The 17,302-nt window shown below is 40.6% G+C and overlaps 1 protein-coding gene across 5 annotated transcripts in view; it reads right to left on the reverse strand.

Moving 5' to 3' along the window:
* robo3 (roundabout, axon guidance receptor, homolog 3 (Drosophila)) overlaps positions 1-17,302 on the reverse strand; it is a 189,914-nt gene that overhangs the window by 67,844 nt on the left and 104,768 nt on the right. The window contains exon 1 of one of the 5 annotated variants that reach the window (XM_008332476.3): positions 7,701-8,348. The exons of the other annotated variants lie outside the window; for them this stretch is intronic. Within the exon in view, the coding sequence (XP_008330698.1) occupies positions 7,701-7,767 (67 nt within the window). The 5' untranslated portion in view covers positions 7,768-8,348. Of the gene's footprint in view, positions 1-7,700; positions 8,349-17,302 lie in introns of those variants that run through there. 5 annotated transcript variants of the gene reach the window in all.

A 17,302-nucleotide genomic window follows, 5' to 3' on the forward strand; every position in this document is an offset into this window, starting at 1 on the left:
CAAAAGTCAAATGTGTTAGGCCATCATACATAGAGTCCTGATATTAACTTAACCACAGCCATGCAGTGAAAATACATTAACCAAAGCTGACACTTCAGCTCCATCAAGTCATCCATCCAGACAGAGTGAAAAATGCCTTCTCATTCCAACATGAATGACTTGGAAGTACATTTAGAATAATGAAATATATCAAACGCCCCTGCTCTTATCATCTTGTGGTGAGTTGCGGTGTAAAAATGAAGCCATCCTCGGCATAGCTGAGCTAGCCCTCAGTCAATGCTGAGATAACCGCCCTCCCCTCCCAGCGCTTTGAAAAGACAACGATGTTAATGGCTGAGAAAAATCTCTTTTTAACCAAAATTCCATCGCAGTAATAAAACTACCTGCCACTGGAGAACAGAGGGAGATTTATAATCTTTAGAGTAGGGACAGAGAAAGGGCTAAGGGGGTGGAGGAAAATGACAGTCAAATAAAATTCAACAACATTCCCATTCCTATTCTTCCCCCGTCTCCAATTCTTCAGAACTTGTTTTACTGCTTGGTTGCCTCCTCCTCCTCCTTCAGTCTTGATTTGCACCAAAGCCACAGGAATTGATTTGCAAATGTGCATTCAAAGTTAATTGGCAGAGGGTGAAGGAAGGGGGCTGGAAGCTTTCACTGCTGCCTCCTACTCTTTGACCCTGTGGGGACATCAACATGATGCACTTGCATGAGAATACAAAGTGCCAGCCGTGAAAAGACGGTCTCCTTAATTGAGCTTATGTTCCTCCTAAGCATCTAAATGGGCAGGGTAAACTTTGAAGGAGGAAATTGGGAGTTTTTATCACATTTCCCTTGAGGCAGTGCACTGCCTCTTGAGAAGAAGTGGTAGCTGCTTCTTTCAGTTCCTTTCAAGAAGCAGAGACATGGAGAGCCAAAGGTTTCATACTCCCCGACCAGAGCCGAAGAACTACCCTTTCAACTAACAGGTCTTTTTAGTACTCCTCTGAGTATGGCCTCTTGCTCTGGAAAAGCAGCCAAAATGTGTTTTGGCTGGATGTCTGGGCGAGCTGACAAGACTTGAGCAACTCGTTGTAGATAGCGAGCAAATGCTGCTGCCTTTTCAGGTCCACTGGGATAACACCTTTTTTTTTTTTTTTTTTTTTTTGCAAAAAACATACTTCATTTTGTAAAACAAAGGCTAGAAAATGATTAGTCTTTGATATAGCTGAATGAACAGAAGGAAGTCAGAGGGGATGCAAGACAGTGGGGATAATAAAATAACTTGGTATTTTATTGGTTTGTTTGACTTTTTATAAATTTCCTTTATTCTGTGTTACATTTTGCTCCAAGTCATTAATATTATTCTATATCGACAATGTGGATAATGGTCCGACTAAATCAACAAACATTTACTATTGAACATAACTGGCTGACAGCTACATATCTTGAGGTTTGGATGCTCAACTAATCCAAGTCCCTTAGAATTTTCACAAATCTTTCCAAGACTGGTATGTTTGGGTTCCAGTGACTCGCAAGCAACATTCATTGATTTTTCTCCACTGACTTCTTTGAGGGGGAAGGGGATTTAGAACAACAAGAGAACAGCAAGGACCTTTTTTTTTATTATTGATTTCACTGCAAGCACTGGAGGAAGGGAGGGAAGAGTTGAGTCTTCAAATGAGAGCAAACACCAAAAAAAGGCAAGACCATTAAAATCATGAAATCTTAATAGCTGGGCTGTTTCTTATCACTAATCACTGGTGGTTTATGCTGTTCTGCTGAAGGCCAAGCCTGGGCACACTACCGGTTGTGGGTGGCCTCCTAGCAGAGCTAAGGGGAAATGCCGCAGATTTCCTGTCCCTCTGCAGCATATTTCAAAATTGGTGCCTATTAGATGCACACAGCCAAGAAGCATTCTGTTCCTATCTGTCTGACCACAAGAGGAGGAACAACCGAGTCATGGATTTCCTGACCTTCTGAATACATAAATGTGGTGAAGAATTAGAAATGGTGGTTATGGTTAAAATGGTGGTGTGAAAACTGAGTGGAGTCTTAGGTTTGATATAACTGATCTACATAAGGTGGGACATTTTTAGCCGGACCACAGAGGATGGACCATTGGTGTCAACTGAGCAATTATGATGCATCATTGATCTCTTGAGCTAAATATACAATTATATTGATTAAATGTCAGAATGATACGCTGCTGACACCGGGGATGGAAAAGAACAGGGGGTAACAACATGAGGTAGAAGAAGATTTGAAAAACAAGGAGGGTGTGGTGACGTGTCATTATGTTTCAGTAAACAAGAAATGTAGAGAAATTTGCTTTACTGAGTTAAAGACACAGGTATTTATACCCATATTTCTACAATCATATTATGGTTATATTATTAAAACTATAAAATATAAATGATCCTCACAAATACCGGCTATCTGACCTCCACTATTAACCATGCACCCTTATTCCACCTGTCACTCCAGTGAATATGCTGGAAAGCTTTAGATTTTCTGCCCTAATAGAAAGAGAAACTCAGACTGCCGTGCCAACTGAGTCAGCCTTCTGTAATTAGTGATTACTTTCAGGGTTTTTCGTGTGTTAATCATCAGTAATCAAAACAGAAGCGTTGCTATACAGACTAATAGCCAGGAGGACACTAACTACCTTCCATTCCCGTGTCACTTTTTGTTTACCCACACTCACGTCAAAAAATAACAGGTGCCCAGTGACTGTCACTGTTTAAAAAGAGCTGTCCCTGTCAAAGCTGACAAGAAACATTATTGTCCACAGAAGCTGTCAAAGCCCATCACCACCACCATATCCCCCTCCCACGTCACCTTGATACTCCAGCGACAAAAATGAGCCATTATCTGCTACCTCTTTCCCCGCACAGAGCTTTCAAGCACCAGGCACTCATAAACATATGCATATTACACATACAGCCCGCTGACAGCAGAACAGTGTGGGCTATGCTTTTGCTTTTGGCAGTGCAGGCGGCAGACTGCTGTTGTGCCTCAAACTGCACTTCAGAGAAGTCTGCGGATCATGAAAACCAAGTAAACATAAAGACGTGACCAACTGTCTCCGGAGTGAAAGTTGATGAAAACCATATGCTTGATGGATGCTGAGAATGTGAAAAGACAGCAGACTGAGTTTGGCTGCTGGTAAATTACCAGGATGTTCCACTTGTGTAGAGTCAGCTCTGTACACTACAAATGCAGACATACAATAACTGCATGTAGAGACATTGAATACAGGTTCATTCTTCTAATAAAAGAGTAACAGGAGACATTAAAACATTAACCCCACAGTACCTAGAGTACATTAGCTGTGTACTCTATTTCTATTGTTTTCAAGTGTCATAAATCATGTATTGTTCCACAGTCGGTTCTGTTTATACTCGAGAAAACCTTTTTGTGGGAACATCTTGGTAAACATCTGGTCATTTATAATTCATTAAATGGCTGAATTATAGGTTGAATTTATTGGGTTATTTTTGTTTGTTGCTGGTTTGGTTTATTCTAGTTTTAGCTGAAATATCAGCTATAATCAATGTTTATATATATATATATATATTACAATTTCTAGCAAGTGTAATGCCACCATTTCCCTGCAGGTGGTAAATAAACAGTCTCTGATTCTGATGTATCACATGAATTCCAAACAGTCCTCCACATCCATATGACAAATGATGCATCAAATATCAAATGTGAACTCACTTTAGAACAGACCTGGAAAACTGGAAAAAAAGGTATGGTAATTTTTGCTGATGCCACTAAATGGCGGCACATTAATTTGAAAAAGTATTACAGTATTACAACATGCACATCCTGTTGACCCACTGTACTCCAGTATAGCAGATATATAATGTGGGCAGTAAAAAATACAATAGAGGCGCCCATCTGTGATTCACTTCCAGTTTCCAGTTTAACATTATAATGTAATAATATAATTACAGCCAGCAGTGAAGAGAACAGACCTCCTAATACCCACTGAGACCAATGTTAGGATTCATCCATCTGTCTACAGCCTGAGGTGGGGAGTCCAGGCAGTATTTTGAGGGGGCCCCTCAGGCAGTCGCACTTGAGACATTTAAGGAGAGGGGATAGCTGACTTGTCCTGTCAGCGCCTACAGTTAAGTAGAGATCCTGCTCAGTTTAGTCTCAGTCTTTGATGCCTGATAGTGAGGTCTCTGGTTCCCCAGTGTGTGTTTATTTTGGCTCTCAGTGGTGGGAATGCACACTGATATTAGGCACTGTCATTAAGAGAAGTGGTTTGCAGATGGAGTGAAACTACCCTGTGGTTGACGATGGCTTGTTTGATTGTTGGTTTCTTTTAATTACTACAGCAGATTGCAAATACAGTGCAACCTGTTTATTGTGCATTATGAGGTGTCATCAAACTTTCTGTAATTAAAACACAGGACCCGGAATTCTGTTGTTTGCACTGTGTGCTGGTTTTGTAACAAGCATAACGAATGTCTGCTCAACCCACACTTTTTGTCACGACTTTCTAAATTTAGGAGACCAGCAGTTGTATGGGAAGAGGGAAAAATAAATTCAAAATCAGGAACAGATAATGAGCCACCAAAGGTGAGTGGAACTCATGATTAACACTGTTCGTTTAGTGATGACAGGAAGTGGATGTTTTGAGCCTTGCCTTATTTTCACATTCTTGTGAAGTTCTGTTGGTGTGAATTAGATTTTTGTGCATGACAGTGGTTTTCATGAGCTACAGCGCATGTACATGTACCATTTGAGCTAGCTATGCTATTGGTATTCCAATTGATGTGTAAAGAACAGATGGACAAACAGGTGGGGGACCATGAAATGTATTCAGTGAGCCAGTGTGTTTGTTCTCTGAAGAATGGCAGTACTTTCTTTCGTCTTCTTTTCCACTGCAGACATATTGTCAATAAGCCAATATCTGTGTACAAAAGCTTGTACACTGAATATTAACTTACTATTAATCATCCATCATAACAAAGATACAATGATACAGTCATATCCAAAAATGAAATAATGACTTTGAAAATAAAATCAATGGCCGAACAGTCTCTTTTAAAATAGTTAATAATAGGAATAAATATTTGTTTGAACTGACCATACACACAGGTGAAAATAATATCAATATGTGACATTGTATTGACTGTCTACATTCAGTTAGCCAATTATGGGACATACATAGGATGATATGTTTTTGTGAATTAGAAATGTAACACTCAGACATTTAAAGATTTCTCTCAACCCTTTACATAAGAAATTCATGCTTTGCAAACTGAATCACCTCTGGGTTTTGCTGTTGTTTTTTTAAAGAGTGAGCATTTGAGTTTGCAAAATTCAATAAATATTAAAAACAAGAATTTAATGTACTGTTGTAGCCGATAAAAAAGACAAATCAAATGTGAAAATAGCAGCATACCTCGGTGTCTTTAAACATCACCAAGGAGCCAAAATAAATATTTAATTATCCGATGCCTAATCATAACCAAATTCCAATAGTTGCCGAACTGTGGGTTTTTAAGAGGTGCAGCAACTGATAATTAAAATTTTCCTGAATAAAAAATAGTAAAAAATAATAATTTAATGATCAAAAGAGAAAAGATACCATCAACACAAGCTAACTTGAAACGACTTCCTGTCAACTGTTTCTACACAACATGCCTCGCACCAACGTGATAGTCACTCATTAAACCTGCTGACAATAGGACCACTGACAAGCTCTGCGGAGTAACAGGGACATTGTCCACTGTATTATACTGCAGGAGTGTAGGGATTCTGTTGTTAATTCCTAACAACATTGATAAGTTAAACTTTAACAGAATGTCTCACATATGATCCCAGCTGCAGCTAAAACTGACAAACTGTCTTCGACTTGTTCATTTAATGTCACCTAAAACCTCCAGTGAGGATGACACATGTCTACAGCAGTTCCTGTGAAATCACACAACTGACAGTAACCGGAGTAAAGGGCTCAGAACAATATTGCGTTTGTCTTGTTCCAGCCACATCAGCTCCTCCGCTGAAAGAAATGGAGTGGTATGCAAACACTGCAATTACAGCGTGGGTATCAAGATTTGCCCCGGGCTGTTTGATCTGGAGAATGGTCTGTTTGGGGACATTCAGGAGACAACGAGGTGAGTGTTGTCAAAGCTCTGCCATCCAGTCACTTAAACACAGAGAAAGGCAAACACATGGTGCACTGACGGTTGCAGTGCAAGAGCTGCAGCGAACGGCTGTGTTGACTGATGGTGACAGAGATGACTGACAGCACACACTGAAACACGACTCTGGCTCCTTACAAGAGGTTTCGACCATGTGTTCAGTCACCCAGTGCAGTGAGGTTGACTCCTCAAACAGAGGTTATTTTACGTGTGTACTTGTCACAACGCTTTTGAAGATTTGGAGCCCATGTTCCCCATATCATAAATAGTGCTCATGCAAACTAGCACCAGAGTCAAATATGAACTGTTGAAAATGAAATAGCAAAACAGTAATAGAAGCTGAAAATATCTTGTTAAAAATCAGAACTAATAAGAGGCATTTTTGCAGTGCCTGCAGTCCCAGGGCAGCATGTGCAGGAGCACTGCTGTCTTCACATACATGGGGTTCCACTGTTTACAGCCTTGTAAAAATGGAGGTGCAGAGGAAGTGGGGCTCAATCCATAGTGTCACATAAAATAACACCCAACTTGAATTTAGGAGGAAAAAATCCCTTTGTAAGTATGCTGACAATGTAGCAATTTAGCCATGCTATCGTATATGAGTGATTGATGGAGGATCTCTGGTTGCAGCAACTAGTCTCATTAGACAACTAGTCCCAATACTTAGACTGGATTATTTTCCTCCCCATAGTCCAGTGTAAGAAGAACCACAACTAAAGGCACAGTATGGAAATGATTTGACTACAGAGTTCTCAGAAAAGCAGCTTAACAACAAAGGCCAATTTGCTCCATCTGAGGTGTATGTGGGGATTTCGTGGAGGCTAAACTCAAGGACAGTAAGCTGTGTAGTACTGGATACAAATCTTGTATTTTACATCAGTTTTTATATTTCCAGTGTTTTACTGGTATATGTGGAGCCCCCAGGTCTGCACAGCACACCACCAGAGCGTAATCAGAAGGGAATGGAACAGTAACATCTAACGCGCCAGCATCTGGACAAAGCTTTAAGGCAAAGACAGCACAGCAAGAGGAATTCATACATGTTTTATCATTGTTGTCACAGAGGAGGAAACAAACTCCCCACCTCACTTTACAAGGCACTACAGCTGTGAATTGGGGCTGAGGAAGTGGCACTGCTCCTGCTTTACAGCTGAATAGAGCAGAGGTTACGTCTTCACCTTATAGGCCCTGTAATAGAGATAAATGGAGGTACATTTCTGTTGGGGGCAGGTGCTGGGGTGAATTCAGGGCCTCATGGGAAAGACAGAGAAAAGCTGCATATGGGCCACTCTACTAACTGCTGGCTTAAGCAGTCTCTAACTGACATCTTTCAGGAGGATTAGACTTGGAATTAAAGCAATGTTTTGCATATCCCGAGTTTATGTGGTCTGGTTTGCCTGTTTGTCAAAAACTGCTTACCACTACAACCTATTTTACAACCTTTGGAACTTGACACACTTCGCGTCGGAGCCACTGCTCCAGAGGACAGAGGCTCCATGTGTGCAAATAAATACTCCGCAAAAAAAGCACAGACGCATGCCACTTAGAACTTACCATATGCCAAACTTCTGAGTGCAAACAAAAGCAACAGGACAACCAGGGTCGGGCGGAACTCCATCATCCACTGAGGCTTTTCATAGGTGAATAAGCTGTGATCGGTTTTAGAAATAAATCAGAGTCTGAGAGATGAGCTGTCCAGCAGCAGCAGCAGTGGCAGCAGCTCACTAATAGACAAACATATACTCCAGCAGGACGCACCAGCGACTTCCAGCCTATGGGGTGAAATCTCCACAGACTGCATCAAACTCCACAGGCAGCATCTCAGCAGCGGTGCATTTTTATCAAAAGTTCGAAATCCCACAAACACTTTTTCCTGCCTAAACGCTCCGAATGGGGCGACTACTCCGAGAGATGCAAGCCGAGGCTGGTGATGGGAGATGCGGCCGTGAGTGGCAGGCAGTGCCCGATCTGCGCGTCCTGCTTTCTGCAGCTTAAAAACCAAGGGCTTTTACAAGCATAGGATGCTGTCGGAGTGAGTCGTTCCAAAAGTGTGTAAAGTCATCACTCAGTGATGCCAAAAGTCCGTGCAATTAAAATTAAGAGCTTGAACATTCACAGCACTAAGACGCAGCTCCGTTTCGCTGCGCCACTACCAACACTGAGTAACTACAACCCCATGAAAAAACACGGTCCCAGAGCCGACACAGGCTGCCGTAAAGTTGCTATAGTGGCTGCAACAACATCCGGTCTGAACTTCAAAATAAGAGCTACTTTCTCTAACGTAACAATTGCACAGCAGGATATAATGACATGTCGGAATTCAAAACACGCACTTGATCCAATCAGAACTGGAGCTGTCATTTTTCATCTTTATGTTTTATATTATTATAAATAACTCTGTTTCACAGATATGTACAAATGTCTTGTAAATATTACATCCATCCCCCCCCCCCCCCCCCCACCCCCCCCCCCCCCCCACCCCCCCCCCCCCCCACCCCCCCCCCCCCCCACCCCCCCCCCCCCCCCCACCCCCCCCCCCCCCCACCCCCCCCCCCCCCCACCCCCCCCCCCCCCCACCCCCCCCCCCCCCCCCCCCACCCCCCCCCCCCCCCCACCCCCCCCCCCCCCCCACCCCCCCCCCCCCCCCACTCATTACAACATACAACAACTTTGAATCACTGTTTTGTCTGGATTCATTGTACTAACTTCACTTTACAACGGACGAATCTAATCTGTGCTCATACTGACAGTAAACTCCAATGTTTGCATATACCCTTTCTTTATTTTATTTTTTACTTTTTTCGTAATTTAACTATCAAAGTAATTCTATATTAACACTCTTAGAATATACCTAGTATTAAATTGTTGAGCGCATAGATTCGATTGTTCTTTAATTATTTAGGGTTTTAATTTGAAGTCACACTAATCAAATATCCGTTTTTCGTATCGTATAATCTTTCTGACTTTACCATCCCAGCACCACTGTCTTAAGGGGCCAGCGCAGTTAATGTGGTCATGTATGGAAACGATGTTGTGCTTTTTGTTTAGACAAATACAATGAACTAAACAACACAGGCCATCAAAACAATCAAGGTACTAATTCTAACAAATTTATTATATTTTTTAATAATTATTAAACATTTAATTATTATACTTTTTTATTGATTTATTTGAGGCATTGTGTTGGATGGATAAAGTATGGAAACATCAACAGTTTGATTCTCTGCATTACCTTATTAAATACCTAAGGGTAATCAGTAAAAGTACATTTATTTAGAAATGTGAATTTTGCAATAACATACTTTTGGTGTTGAATAAATGTTATCCCTCTTTTTTTGCCTTGACAGGTCGCCTCTAGTTGTTAGTGATACGCACAGACATCCATGACACTTTGATCCTGCCTGTTCTGTTTGTATTAAATCCATTTGACACAACCTTTTCCACCAAAGCCTTACTATTGGATACAGGGCAAATGTCAACATGTATCTAAAAGCCGCTATCTGACCACAGAGGCATAAATTATGTTGGCAGGAGTATGAATCCAAATGCAAATTTGTCTTACATGTGAAAGAGCTTTGATCACACCGACTGTGGTGCTATGTATACAAATCAGGCCCTGGGAATGACTCAGGCACTAAGAGACACAAACAAACCCCGTGCAGCACTGTGAAATGTCACTATATATCTGAGCTCAGGCTCTGCGTACACTTGATGGAAAGCGAAAAGCAATATTACATGTAGCGAGAGATATGGTAAGCGGCAGCCAATGAGACTTGACACACCGAGAGGCTCTATCTGCAATGAAGCAATAAGAAATGATTGGACAGAGTGTCGATGAGCTGAATAAATATTAGGGGGTCAGGCAGACCTGGAAAAAACACACAGCTTTTGACATTTATAGAAATGCATTGGATGTTGGTGTGCATGGAGCAGTGCATACTGAGAGGAACTGTAACACGTTCTGTCACACTCAATGGTGAGAAGGAAAAAGGAAATAATTCCATAGCACTGAAGTAGGAGCTTCCTGTAGATGCCTGTGAATGTGACTCCCTCTTTGGGTTGACACGAGCAGAGAGAGCCACACGGCATTTAAACACCCCTGATATTTCTTCCCATGTTTTATGCATGTACATGTTTAATTTAATTGCAGAAACTGATTAATTGAGCTTTGCTCTGTGATTGAATAAAACATGACGAGGCCCTCGATTAAATGCATTTCCGTTCGCCTGTGACTGATGCGGCTACTTTGGAGCCTTCGTCAAACATTCTGCGTAGCTGTCAGTGGAATCAAGCACTCCATGAATTTAGACTAATTATCCACATTAGGCGGCGAATTACAAGCTCCGCTCATAAGTGCGGTTTGCTGCCGTGCAGCACACTTGCAGCTGAGACATAGATCATAGAACTGTGCCCCATCCACACACAAGCACACAAAAGACTTGCTTTTTCAATCCATTTCAATAGACAATAAAGGTCGTCAGAGTCAGCTTTCCACTCAGTGCTATAAAAAGGCTGCCTCTAATGTATAGACTCAGATTATTCTGAAGGCTTCGGTTGGTCAGTGTCTTTGTAATTTCTCTAGCTCAGCACTCATGCCTTTGCTCATTTATACATTAATGTTCTAAAAAATACTCTGTAATATATAATTGATAAATCAAACTGGGATGTTCTGGAAAGTCAAATGAAGGCAGACTGTTTGGTTTTTCATGCAAGACTGAAGGAGATGAAGAGCTGTAGTTCTTTTTTTATCTGAAGAATGAGATCAAAGCTGAACTCTGCCATTTTAACTGATCAATGATTCACAAATCAGTCATAACTCTCAGTTTGATTACTTATGCATGCACATACGATCTGTAACATCACATTTTTTAACTTGAAGGAAAACTTGTTTAAAAGTTCTGTCTCATAAATGATTGAAAGGGGAGATCTATCTGTCTCTGTCCGTCTGTCCGTCTGTCCGTCTGTCTATCTATCTATCTGTCTGTCTGTCCGTCTGTCTACGCATGCATAGAAAGATAGAGTAAATATATAAGTGTGTATATATATATGTATATATATCATATGTTCGACTGTAACCTTGCAGGTGAACAAAAGAACAAAAGTGTTGTTCATTTAGAGGCTTCTGGGGTTTAGAGAAAAGGAAGAAAACATCTCATTTGAAATGCAGATTATTTATACTCTTGTCCTCGAAGGACAAGCCGTCATCGTTCCATTCAAACACAAAGGGCTTCATTTATCGTTCGTGTGTACCACTTCTCGTAATCCATTTTTGTACACTAGTAGTTGGAGACAGCGCTTTGCATGCAAATGTAGTCAACAGTCAATAGAACATTGTTGCATGTGATCCCATACAAATTCTACCAGCGTACACTTGCCTCCAACATGTATGATTTATGCTAAATGGAAATGAGTCAGGAGAAATAAGACGTTGGTATTTTATACATTAATCGCTTTTAAATAAATCCCAATGTAATACTCAATAATAATTCAGGCCACAATTGTCATTTGTCAATTGTTTAATTCTGTCAAGCATTTTTTCTATGGGAAATTGCATTAATTGGGTAAAAAACACTGCTTCTGAGAATATACAGTAATGTGTAGAGCTGGAATCTCAGAGTAAAAAAACAATGGATGTCTTGTTCAGTTGAGGAACACGAACAAGATCTCTTTGTTCTAATAACTCCTTTAAACAAGAGATAATGTTCTGCTTATGGAGACATGACAAACACGCCTTACCAGAAACTCTCTATTTCTGAAACACATAAATAAAGTACACATAAATACTCTGTCTGAAAGAATGCACTTAGTTTAAAATTAAAGTATCTCACTTTCCAACATGGACTTAAGAATAACATCTTCCTTCTTTTTTCCCGGGCTCTGTGTTTGCTGAGTTGCTTGCAGGTCACAGTGGTGCTGAAAGTCACAGGTCATTCTGACTCTGGATCACAGTGTTCTTATGAGACTCACTTCCAATTATCTCAGTGTAACCACCAAAAGTTCACGCCTGGGGAAAAAAAAAACAAAAACAAGCCTTTTCTCATATTAGCGTAATCGTCATTGATCAGTAATGATCCGCAGCGGTTGCATTAGCAGCCACATGTACTGTACAGTCTGAGCTGACTTTACAGTTTAACAGGTCTGAGTTGAGGTCTGAGTCGAGTTCCATGTTGTAGAAATAGATATCAAGTCAAGTCAATAGATATCAACTTAATGACAATAAGGATGAGGTATCGTTCTAATACTTCTAATATTAGCATCTTGTCCTTTAACGCTGATTACAGGGTTTTATATGACTAGACAAGCCTAACATAATATTCAACACAAAGAAGCGAGCTATGATCCATCTTTGCTTGTAAAGACCTAGCCTCAGATGTATGCTCTATTTAATTCCAATCTTGATACAAGACACTCATCAAGGAACATCACTGAATTATTATTTAGGGTAACTTTCCTCCTTTTCTTACAGTTGTGGATGTAAGCACACATTTTAAAGATCGTTCATATTGAATAAAAAAATAAAACAAATAAATAAAACAAAGCTGCTCATTACTAAAACATTTAGTGATGCTTTTTTTGTTGCAGTTTTCATGTAAAAAGACTAAACTTTCACATTATAAAGTGTGACATAAAGACTATAATACACACAATGAGCGTATAAGGACCCTGCATGGTCTGAGAGTTTCATTCAGCTTATCTGATGATGCAGCCGAGCATGAAAAATATGTCATTAGCTCCACCTCTGCCTGGTGGAAATGTAAGCACCATTTCCATTAAATGCATATCACCTGTGTCTATACCAACCATTTAAAGTCGTCCAAATTTTCTCCAATTATAGGTAATGAGAGCCTTAAATGTCTGCATCCTTCTGAGCCATATCTGTAATAGGAGGAAAGGCCCTTTAAGAGGTTTCAGTGACTGGATTCTATTATAGATTCATTGATTAAGAGGGTGGTGGTCCATGGTGACAATATATTTCTTTATTGATCTGCCTTTCAATGAGATTGGCTGTTACCCAGCCTCCCTGAGGGATGGAGAGACAAAACCGGGGGTAAAAAAGAAAAGTGGGAAGAGGGTGAAGCATGGCTGCTAATAGAAACAAGTAATTTCCTGTTTCTTTCTTCCAGTTTGGATTCAGTCCCACAAAAATAGGTAAAAAGAAATAGCAATGTACAGACCAGTGAGCTGCTTCCAGGTTCTCAGATTTGTCATTTTATTCTCCTGGTTTCCTCTCATACTCTTTTTCTTAATTTTTCTTGTTATGAATTTTACAAAATCCACCCTCTAGCTGTGCTGTCTTCAACTCAACTTCTTTGTCTTTCCGGTTTCACCATAATGAGGGGCCCCCTATTAATTTTGGGTCTGTGAAGCGAAACGTACCCTGTTGTCCCCACCCCACTCTTTCATGAGACTCTCTCTCTCTCACACACACACGGACAATTTAAGAATTGATATGGGTGTATGAAGCCGAAGTGGGCTGGGCGTCCCCGTCTGTTTGCCACCACACCATGATGAGAAGGGCAGATTGGGGTGTCAAAGGCGACATTAACCTCTTGTCATCTACTGGGATTTTCTCATTCAACTGGTTTCATGCTCTGATTGTATTTTGTAATGAGTGGGGACTGGGTTTGGCATGCACACCGCACGCTCCGGATGTGGAAACAGCAGCAGAGTGGGTTGTCAATAATGATACAGCTGCTGTAAAACAGGACTGGGTGACATAAAAACGTTATTTTCAATGTCTCGCCACAATTTTGTTTTTTACGACTTGGCTGTCTGCTGAGTTTTCTGGATGGTGTCCTGAATGTGTTTTTATTGGAAATCAGCCCAAGAGCTTCTGTGCACAGTTCTGCCGAAGTCGTAAAGAACACAATGACTTCCATATTATTTATTGTACTTAATTCATTTATGTTTGTAGTGGGCATCAACAGAACAACAACAAACATCACCTCTCGGTGACAATCAAAACAACAGCTCCATTAAAATTCATCTGCAGTCTGGTGTTTTCCCACTCAGAGGTAAAAGGCAGAGGCAGGAGTTAATCTAGGGGTGGATAGTTAAAGGTACCACTGTGAATAGATCATTCCAGAAAGGACATCAGGACGGCAGAGGAGAAAAACATTGAAATGCTCATGTAGTTTTGGACGAGGACAAACAACACTATTTCTGCCAAAATACAATATTTTTCCAAATTGCCTCACATTGATCATTGGTGCCACAACTTTTTGGTATGTGGATATGAATCTGGCAAGAAATACACTTTTTTATTTCAAAATCTTAAGATGCCCATTAAAAACAGCTCAGTCATTCACTTTATTGGTGATTTCAGAGACGATGTTTGGATCATTAGAAGAGCTTTAGCCTTCAGTTGTGATTGATTAGTGTGAAGGACATTGTATATTACACAGAAATCAGTTCACTAGCATTGTGGTCCTGGTAAAAATCTTCAACTTGAATGTTTTCTAGAGATGAGGAGACCAGCCCATCCAGAGAGCAGCACCGCCCAGCTGTCATCAGGATGGTGTGATTCTGGCCTACATCAGAAATGACCTAAATGTGTTGCATGTTTTGTATTTTGATTTTAAGATTCACCAACAGAGGCTGGTTGACTTGAACTGATGAGTGCAGAGAGGAGATAAGAAAGAAAAAGAAAAAGAAAAAAGATTACAGGAACAAGAAAGTTGCCAACACAGTACATGTCCAGGAAAAGTTCCGGATGCTCCAGATTTAAAATAGACTTGGCATTAAAGTCACAGTCTATGAGAACAGGACGTAATGGATGAGCAGGAAATGACTCCTCGCTTTTGTTTGTGAGAATCAGAGAGACGGTGAATTCAAATGATTATAGTTCTGGCTGTTACAACTGGGCGACAACGCAGGACTGTGCAATCATTGTGATTCCAACGCTAATCAAAAAGCTTGTCATTTGGTTAATTTAAACAGTTTGACACTTTAACAACTGTAATGACACAAGGGCAAATTGCCTCAGACTGATATATGTTCTTCACTGAGGCACTATTTATTGCTTTTGCTTGTTTCTTTCAATTGGACCGCCCGATGTCGTACAGGGTGTCATGACATTTTCACCACCCTGGAGACAATGTCCATCTTCTTCAGAATAACCTTCTGCTCAGACTGCTAGAGGTATCAGGGCAGAGGGTCAGAAACCACAAGCGAGTGCCACACCGTGCTGCTCTGTAATTTAGCCTCCTCTGCTTCCCCACCCCACACAGTGGCCATCCATTCATTTCCTCCAAGATGAAATGACTCTTCCAATTCTCCCAGTCTGCAGCAGGGCTCCAGGGAGGAGCGGTGGCAGCAGCAATTACAGCCCCCTCCCTGCACACACACACATACATACACACACAGGCACACTGAGAAAGCTGCCATAGAGCCTGGGCAAAATTGTCTCTCCCACACAGACAAGCTCGTCCAGCTCCATTCCCTCTTTCACCTGAAGTGAACAGGCAGCAACGGCTTTTCATACAAACTATTTCAGTGTGTGACAGGAGCCATTCGTGCTCTGCAATCACCTGCCCTGGCCAAGGTTCTTTATTTTCACTGAGAACACAAGGAATGCTACCTGCCAAAGGAAGGGAAATGTATGTTGTCCAGTCATCACACTTAGATCTTTCAAATGGTGAAGGCAGAGTAACAGGCATATACTGTTTTCCTCCTTGCTATCAGCCAAGATGACTTTCTCTCTCTGTTTGCACCGTACATTTATTATTATTACAGAGCAATTACAGCAAGAGTACTCCATGAAATAAACCACAGATGAGATTCCTTATAAGTCACACTTGCACCTGAAATGCTGACTCGTGTTGCAAAAAAAGTTGCAACACCAGCTAAGGCTCTGACTGTAAAGAATTAAGACGACTGCACTAGGTGCCAAAAGTAAACCCATAAGTGCTAGGTCTGATGGTGTTGCCAAATATTGAAATCAATACTTTGAAATCATCGAGTGGAGTGCAATCCATTTGGCTACTAGAGAAAAAAAAAATCACATGAGAACGATGTAACATGATGTTTACACCACCAGTAGAAATGAAGGAAAATGGCACTAAAAACATAAATGAATTGAACTTCCATTCAGAACATTGTTAATAGGAGCGAGGAATTTTTCTTACATACTTGATGATCCTCTGAAGGCAATTGCATCACATATCCAAGGAATCCAAGAGAACAACATTCATCCAATAATTATTGTGTTTTCATCACAGGAATACGGTGCTGGTTCTACAAGACGAATGTGTCCTGAAGACGTTTTGTCATTTTGTTGTTCTATGTGTTATCTCTGTGGATGGCAGGCTGATAAACAAGAGAGTGACCCATTATAGTGCTATGATAATAACGCTATAATAGTAAAAATAACAGACAAGCACAATAAGTTACAGATCAGTGGCTTCGCTGCTGCACAGTGAAATCTGTTCTTTTACTGCCTGCTTGCCATTTACAAGACTAACTGCCAGCCATATAAACGTACACATTATATCCTTAAACAGCTTTACATATTCACTTGAGATCTGTGTGACAAAGTTTAGCTTTAAGCAGTGCAGGTGTTGACTGACTGAATGGAGTCGTCCCCTCGGGGCTGAGACTGTTCTCACTAAACTCCACAGATGAGTAAAGTCTGCCGTGGCTGACGCTGATCCCAGAATAGCAGCCTGTGGTTTATTGCTTTAAAGGCTATCTGTCTTTGAAATGGGCCTACATTTTCATTTTATTGACAAGGTTTTCAATACATTTTGAATACTGCTTTTTCTCAAGGACATTCGTGTACATAATTGCATCACCCAGTCCTTGGAAAACAAAGATAATCACTCAAAAAGATCTCTTAGATTGTCTAACATTTAAAACCGCATTATTGTTTTGTATAAACAGAGAAACTATTACTCCTTAAAGCCCTGTTGGTTAAGTTCACACACTGTTCTAGGCATTTAAGTCTCTTCTTATTATATTTCATTATTGTACTTTAGCGCATGAAACGCTGAAACAGTGGTTTAATCACAAATAGCCAGCAGAATTGACATCATAGCTGGCTGAGCTAATCTCAAATAAGCATATACCAAACTGATAATATAAATAGAATTATAAAATGTAGACAACCATAATAATAAATGTATTTATTCTCATTTTAAATTTATATCTGATAAATG

Source organism: Cynoglossus semilaevis, chromosome 19, assembly GCF_000523025.1.
Source record: "Cynoglossus semilaevis isolate Cse_v1.0 chromosome 19, Cse_v1.0, whole genome shotgun sequence".
Classification (NCBI taxonomy): Eukaryota; Metazoa; Chordata; class Actinopteri; order Pleuronectiformes; family Cynoglossidae; genus Cynoglossus; species Cynoglossus semilaevis.